The sequence below is a fragment of the Octopus bimaculoides genome, chromosome 5 (assembly GCF_001194135.2).
Source record: "Octopus bimaculoides isolate UCB-OBI-ISO-001 chromosome 5, ASM119413v2, whole genome shotgun sequence".
NCBI classification, from domain to species: domain Eukaryota; kingdom Metazoa; phylum Mollusca; class Cephalopoda; order Octopoda; family Octopodidae; genus Octopus; species Octopus bimaculoides.
Window position 1 is genome coordinate 14,778,360 of NC_068985.1, and position 8,426 is coordinate 14,786,785.

At 37.2% G+C, this 8,426-nt stretch overlaps 1 protein-coding gene across 1 annotated transcript in view; it reads left to right on the forward strand.

Moving 5' to 3' along the window:
• LOC106879952 (pyruvate dehydrogenase protein X component, mitochondrial) overlaps nucleotides 1-8,426 on the forward strand; it is a 39,545-nt gene that overhangs the window by 29,060 nt on the left and 2,059 nt on the right. The window contains exons 10-12 of the mRNA XM_052968015.1: nucleotides 1,384-1,459; nucleotides 3,615-3,676; nucleotides 6,650-6,808. Coding sequence (XP_052823975.1) covers nucleotides 1,384-1,459; nucleotides 3,615-3,676; nucleotides 6,650-6,808 — 297 coding nt within the window. The remainder of the gene's footprint in view (nucleotides 1-1,383; nucleotides 1,460-3,614; nucleotides 3,677-6,649; nucleotides 6,809-8,426) is intronic.

The following is an 8,426-nucleotide window of genomic DNA, read 5'->3' on the forward strand; positions in this document are numbered from 1 at the left end:
GGGGGGGGGGGTCACTGTAATCGACTAACCCCATCTCCCAAAATTTCAGTCCTTGTGAAAGGACATTAGAAATGATTCTTAAGTAAAAACTAATGAGGAATTCCGGAAGAAGCTTCATGAGACCACTGCTGAGACGCTTCCGGAAAAAAAAAGAAAAACAGAAAAGCCGTTGGAAAACCGATTATAGCAGCGACTCCATCAATTCTTAGGGATATCTGAAGAAGGAATTTTTATTCCGAAATATCATATCAGTCTATGGATGATTAAATTACAACAATTATTATAGTCCATTGTTTGTATTGTAGTGCATTGTTGTGTCATTCAAAACATTTTATTCTTTAAAAACTAATCACTTTTCTCTAATTATGTGGGAACTAATTGTTTACTGGCTTATTTACTTATTTATTTATTTTGTCTGAGCAGTATCTTTTTTCACTTTATCTTGGTTAGGGGATAGCGATAAGTACCTGTTAATGTATTCCATGATCAGTTTGAAATAAAACAGGTCCACAAGGGTGCAATTTCTGGAAAGGGTACTTTATAATAAAACCAGAGAGAGTTGGGTATAAGCCAATAGTAATTACAGAGAATTGTTGGTGAGTTGGGGTTTTAATCTATTGATAATTGATGTGAACAGAGTGTCAGAAATGTTGTAATGGTGGGCTAAATGCCTTGCAATATCTTAATATTTTTGTCTCTCTCTCTGTTCTGATTTTAAATCTCTCTGGACTCAACCCTTTATAAAAAAAGAAGGGGCATTACAAGAGATTTCTTCTTGAGAAATCATCATAATCATCATTTAATGTCCCCTTTCCATGCTGGCATGGGTTAGGTGGTGTGACTGGAACTGGTAGGCTGGAGAGCTGCACCAAGTTCCAGTCTGATATGGCACGGTTTCTACACTTGGATGCTCTTCCTAACGCCAACCACTCCAAGAGTATAGTGGGTGCTTTTTACATGCCACTGGCACAGGTGCCATTTATGTGACAGCAGCAATGGCCGTAACTATGACTTCATGGGTGCCATAGAAACAAAGAACCCTAAATTTATCATATTTTTTCAGGATATAAATCAACGTAGTCTTTCGTATAACCATGAAGGGTTCAAACATTGTTGTTATTTTTCCAAATCCTGTTGCATTTCTTTGGGATTTTTGGACCTCTGGAGGCGTTTTTTGTAGGATATAGGGTGTAAATTTGGGTCTGAAAAGTTTGATTTTTATGTCAGAAAATACAGTATTTTAAAAAATTATTTTGATTACAACTTGTTTACTGTAAAATAGATGTAATTAAGTTTTCTGACAAATCATTGCATGTTATTTAATTCTTCATTGCCATATATTGAAATATATTATACTGACATTTCATATTTTATCTCTTCTAGACGACTATTCCCCATTCTTATGGCTCTATTGAATGCAATGTTGACAGTGTGAGTGCACTTAGGAAAAAATTAATTGGTAAGTATTAAACACACACACATGCATTCAAGCACACTCACATGCACACACACACACACACACACACACACACAAGTGATATGTATATTTATGTATCAGGTGGTGGCATATTCATCATTATCATCATCATCATCATCATCGTCGTTGTTTAACATCCGCTTTCCATGCTAGCATGGGTTGGACGATTTGACTGAAGACTGGTGAAACCGGATGGCAACACCAGGCTCCAATCTAATTTGGCAGAGTTTCTACAGCTGGATGCCCTTCCTAACGCCAACCACTCAGAGAATGTAGTGGGTGCATTTATGTGCCACTGGCACGGTACTGGCAGACGCATAAAATTGAGAAGGTGGAAACTATTTCTTTATGTCTAGGAACTTGATTATTTCTCATAACTTAGTGGTTCAACAAATTGAAACTGATACATGCCACATTTAAAATGAGTTCTTGGGTCAATAGGATTGACTGAAACCCTTGAAGGCAATGTCCCCGTCTGGTGCCGCCTGAAACAGATGAAAGAGTAAAAGTTTAATCTCCAGTAAACATACTAAAATGACAACATTTTGAACATGACTTGAGAGTAACCAATAAACAACATTCTTCCTCTTCTCTTTATTTAGTAACTAGGTTAAAAGCTGCACTCCATACAGACTTTTAAGCTAGCTCTTGCAGAGGGCTAATTGGGCCAGTGGCCCAAAACTGGTTGGTTTGCACTCCGTCGGTTACGACGTCGAGGGTTCCAGTTGATCCGATCAACGGAACAGCCTGCTCGTGAAATTAACGTCCAAGTGGCTGAGCACTCCACAGACACATACGTGTACCCTTAACGTAGTTCTTGGGGATATTCATCGTGACACAGTGTGACAAGGCTGACCCTTTGAATTACAGGCACAACAGAAACAGGAAGTAAGAGTGAGAGAAAGTTGTGGTGAAAGAGTACAGCAGGGTTCGCCACCATCCCCTGCCGGAGCCTCGTGGAGCTTCAGGTGTTTTCGCTCAATAAATACTCACAACGTCTGGTCTGGGAATTGAAACCATGATCCTATGACTGCAAGTCCGCTGCCCTAACCACTGGGCCATTGCACCTCCACGGCCCAACTAAAGAGAGCTAAATAGCATGATTATAATACTCTTTTTCTTGTTTCAGTCATTTGACTGTGGCCATGCTGGAGCACCACCTTTAGTCAAGCAAATCGACCCCAGGACTTATTCTTTGTAAGCCTAGTACTTATTCTGTCCGTCTCTTTTGTCGAACTGCTAAGTTACAAGGATGTGAGCACACCAGCATCGGTTATCAAGTGATGTTGGGGGGACAAACACACACACATACATAGTCCAGAAAAAGATGTGGTGGTCACTGCTGAAATGTCTTTCATCAAAAATGTACTCAATTGTACTGAGTTAAATAACAATTTAGTTTCCCTCATAAACCATCTTATATCTAAGGCAGTCACATGACATCATCATCGTCATTATCATTTTAATGTCAACCCAGCCATGCTTTTATTGGTCACACAGAGTTTATTGAGGCAGGTTTTCTACTGCCAGGTGCCTTCTCTGTCACTAACCTTCACATGAAATATTTTCCCCATAAGCAGACATTCTTATAGAATATTGGAAATGAATGATGCTGTTTGTATGACAGTAGCATTCATTCACAACTATTACACAGTGTAAAGACAACAAAACATACACAGATTCATTCATATACTATTTTGAACGTGGCCGTTGCCAGTACTGCCTGACTGGCCTTCGTGCCGGTGGCACGTAAAAGCACCCACTACACTCTCGGAGTGGTTGGCGTTAGGAAGGGCATCCAGCTGTAGAAACTCGGCCAAATCAGATTGGAGCCTGGTGTAGCCATCTGGTTCACCAGTCCTCAGTCAAATAGTCCAACCCATGCTAGCTTGGAAAGCGGACGTTAAACGATGATGATGATACACATATACATATGACAAGCTTCTTACAGTTTCCATCCTTCAAATCCACTCACAAGATCCTAATTGGCCTGGGGCCACAGCAGAAGACACCTGCAAAACCATTTTATTTAACAAGTGAATGATAAATAATATTTGTGTATGTTATCATTTAAATACTTGCCATTCAGTAAATGTCTAATTTGTATTATTTTTTTTTTTTCTCCCCTCTTGCACAGCGGATGGTATAAAAGTGTCCCTGAATGATTTTATCATAAAAGCTGCTGCCCATGCTCTACGGGTAAGGATTTTTTCTATGACACATTTAGACTGAGTCAGAGTGAGAGATTAACAAATGTTCTTAGATATATAAAAAAAAAATTTTAAAAAAAAACCAGCAAAGAAGAGACTCCATGGAAAACGAGAGAGTAAATATGTGGATTGTTTCTGACACAGGATTCCTTACTTACCTATTTACATAACCCTTTAGCATTGAAATTATTCTGTCAAATGTATTGCTGATTCATTCACATTATTTCGAATTAATCATGCATTATCTCGTACCTTCAAGATTCTGATTGAAACAAAATGAATGCTTGACATTGTAGTGTGGTGTGAGGAACTGGATCTGGTCAGTTTGAACATACAACAGATAAGATATTTTGGCCAGATATGACTGGTTTAACTCTTTAGCATTCAGATTACTCTGTCAAATGTAATGCTTATCTATTCACGTTGTTTTGAATTAATCATGAATTATTTCATAGCTTCAAGATTCTGATTTTAAAAAATGAATGCTAATTTTTAAATTTGACATTGTAGAGTAGGTATGAGAGGCCAGATCTTGCCAATTTGAACATAAAACAGGAAGGATATTTTGGCCAGATAATACTGATATAAATACTAAAGGGTTAAGTCTCTCCCCTCATCAGCCATATTGTATCTACTCCTCCGACCCTGCACTTGCACTATACCCAGCCCTGCCTCACCAGGGGGTCAGCCCTTTATAATCCCCACTCTGTTTTTCTCCTGCTGTCATCAATTTGCAACCACTTAAAAGGAATATTAACCACTTTTTCACCATTCTTGGATGGTCAATGAAAACATTAGGCACAACCATTTCTCTAGATTAAACCAATAAAAAAGGTTACTTTGAATTATTAATCTATGCATTAGAACAATTTCTATGATTTATATAAAGCTCTCTCTCTCTCTCTGACTGTCTTTGTGTTTGTGTGTGTATATATTTTAATATATAAAACAGAGTTTGTGTGTGTGTGTATGTTCCTTATGGATTTGAAAACTGAGTGCCGATTTTGATGTATGAGGTATCAAAACATTCAGTAATTTTTCGGCTACCAAATAAAGTATGTTTTTTGCACAACAACTCTTTTTTATTGCAAAAATAACCTCAAAAACAAGGTTGGGTCACACAATTTTGACATCTTTAGCTAAGGGAGGCAACTCTCCTTGAACAGTCTTTGTTTTACCTGGGAATGAAACTTCAAAGTAATTTAGTAGATAATCTTTTAATGTGAAGTATGTTTTTCTGTGTTTTGTTTAGCCCTCTGATGTAGCAAACCCATTGCACAGTTTTTTTCTTTTCTTCCTGAAATACTATAAATCTGTGTCTTTCTTTTGATGAAAGGGTGCGTTTTAAGAGAGATTTGGCTGCTATTTGGAGTAACTCAAGTTATCACAGACACATCTTTGTGTTTGTGTTTTGTGGTGGTGGAAAAAATACTTTTTTTTCAGAATATTTTGCACAATAATTTTTAAAGAAATCTGGACATCTTTCTTACAGCTAACCATTCAACTTCAAATTACAGTTGTTAAATTGTTGAAAGTCAAGTAGACAGAGATGTACGTATAGTGTTATCGTATAGAGTGGAAATTCAATACGAAGTTTTGAACTCATTATCTTATGGTTAGTAATCCATTACCTTAAATTTGAAGCCATTAAGTCTTTAAACATTATTTTGCCAGGTTTAGTCTTTTGACTGTTGCCATGATGAGGTATCACCTTCAAAAATTTAATTGATCTGACATTTATTTCAATCTGGCATTTATCTTACAGATCTCTGCTTGATGAACTGCTAACTTTGAGACATAGAGGGACACAATACATGATTTAACAACAGATGTAAACATACATACACACACACACACACACACACACACACACACACACACACACACACATTTTAGGTGCAAGAATGACTGTGTGGTTGAGAAGTTTGCTTCCTAACCACATGGTTCCATGTTCAGTCCCTCTGCATGGTACCTTGGACAAGTGTTTTCTACTATAGCCCTAGGCCAACCATAGACTTGTGACTGAATTTGGTAGACAGAAAATGCAGCGTTGTTCATCGGAAAATGACTGTAAAGCATGTTTATAAAGAAGAATTGTTTGCTTCATGCTCCTCCTGTGCCAATTCTGCCCATAACAAAGGAACAAATAATACAATGTGGTTGTAGGTCATGACACCCGGGCAACGCCAGGGTGCATTTCTAGTGTGTGTGTGTGTGTATATATATATATATATATATATATATAAATATTATAGTAAGGGTGTTGAATGGTTACAACACCGGTCTGCTAGAAATAGACCCCCCCAAAAGTCCATAAACCACTACTTCTAGCAGACTGGTGTTATAATCATTCAACACCCTTATTATTATTTTAATATAAATTAACCATTGTGATATTTTTAGTATGTTGGCCACTGATAAATCATTAAATAATGATTTTATCCTACTTATGTATAAAAATATATATGTATATATAGATATCCATCTATCTGTCTGTTTGTCTCTCACCATTTATCTCCCTTTGTGCATGGCCAGCTCATTGTATTGACATCACCAAGCTTATTACTCCATCTAATATCAGGGGTTTATCCCCTTAGCTAAGTCACAAAAACCTCATTTCCTATCACATGGAAAGCAATAATAGGAGGTGGAATTTGAACTTAGAACATAAAGATTTGGGAAAGATACTACAAGCTATCATGGACAGTGCTCTCTCTATTCCACTAATTTCCTTCTCTTATTTCGTACCTTATTTATCAACCCTCAAAATATTAACGGTCAACTTGAACTCAGAACACAGAGAACTGAAACAAAACAAACATCACAAGGCATATATTCTGATAATCTAATGACTCTTCCAATTTGCCACATTATAAGTTGTACATAGATTGTACTGGGACTTGAACAGTCCAATAAAATATGTTCTGATATTTATTTGCTTCTTTTCCTCTAACTTCAACAGCGGGTGCCTGATATGAATGCTATAGTGAAAGATGGTAATCCTGTCCAGTTACCAGCTGTGGATATCTCAATAGCTGTGGCAACTCCAAATGGACTCATTACACCAATTGTCAAAAATGCCGTTAGTCTTGGTATTTCTGATATTTCAAGCTCAGTCAAGGTGAGTAACCTGTCGTTTAATAACATTAATATCGAATTCATATTTTAGCAAAAGGCCAGCAAGTTCGGGGCAGAGGGGCTAGTCGATTACATCAACCCCGGTACTCAACTGGTTCTTATTTTTTCAACCCTGGAAAGATAAAAAGATGAAGTCGACCTCGGCTGAATTCAAACTCAGAACGTAAAGACAGACAAAAATAATGCTAAGCATTTTGTCCAGCATGCTAATGATTCTGCCAACTTGCCAGTTTATTTAATTACATTGAGATTAAAACAGAAAGATGTTTATCTCCAAAGATGATTCTAATAATTCACAAAGTTATAATTTTATGACTACAACTCATCTCAGGCATTTGATATTGCCTTAATTCATTGTAAATTTATATTGGTGAAAATAATTCAGCTTAAGTTTCAAATTGAGGATAAATATTAAGATCTAAGGAAACTAGTTTGGCTGCATCAAGAAGTCACTGGCTGTATGCATAATGATTCAAATAGTACTCTTATTGAAGAAAGAAATGAAGCCCCTTGTGGGCAATAAAGAAATAAGTGTATTTGATAGACAGAAACTGAAAGAAGCCCATCATATATGTGTGTGTATATATATGTTTGTGTGTCTGTATTTGTTCCCCCACCATCGCTTGACAACCAATGTTGGTGTGTTTACGTCCCCATAACTTAGTGGTTCAGCAAAAAAGACCAGTAAAATAAGTACTAGGCTTACAAAGAATAAGTCCTTGGATTGATTTGTTTGACTAAAGGCAGTGCTCCAGCATGGCCACAGTCAAATGACTGAAACAAATAAAAGTGTATAAAGATAGTGTATCTGGGACTACATTATCAAATGCTTGCATTTTTAAGATAGTAGGTTATCATCTGAAGAAGATTTAGCTGTTATTTCTAGCAGGTAAAGAGACTATGTACAGCTTTTTGGTTGGTTTTGGCTCTCATGAATAAACTTATCTAATAAATTCTACTCTTTTTGCATTTGGATAGAAAATAGAGTTAAGGTATATTGTTAAATTTTTATTTTTTATAAGTGTACGAGGGGGTGCTGAAAAGTTCCTGGCTTTGGGGCAAAGAAAACACAGAATGACCTGTTAATTATGATTTTATTCAACATATTCCTCTCTCAGATTCACACATTTATTGCAGTACTCCTTCAGTTTTTCTAAGCCTTGTAAAAGAACTCAGAAGGTTGGACCTCCATCCAGGCCTTTTGTGATACCCTTAAAACCAGGAACTTTTCAGTAGCCCCTCATATAGGCTATAACTTGAGAGAGAATTGGCTTCTTCTACTTTTTATTTCTTTATTGCCCACAAGGGGCTAAACATAGAGGGGACAAACAAGGACAGACAAACGGATTAAGTCGATTAGATCAACCCCAGTGCATAACTGGTACTTATTTAATCGACCCCGAAAGGATGAAAGGCTAAGTTGACCTCGGCAGAATTTGAACTCAGAACGTAGCGGCAGACGAAATACCGCTAAGCATTTCACCTGGGGTGCTAACGATTCTGCTAGCTCACCGCCTTTGGCTTCTTCTTCTTCTAGCAGACCATTCAACAGCATAAATGCTCCTTCATTGGCTCATTTTAACATCTGGTTCCTCAGTGTG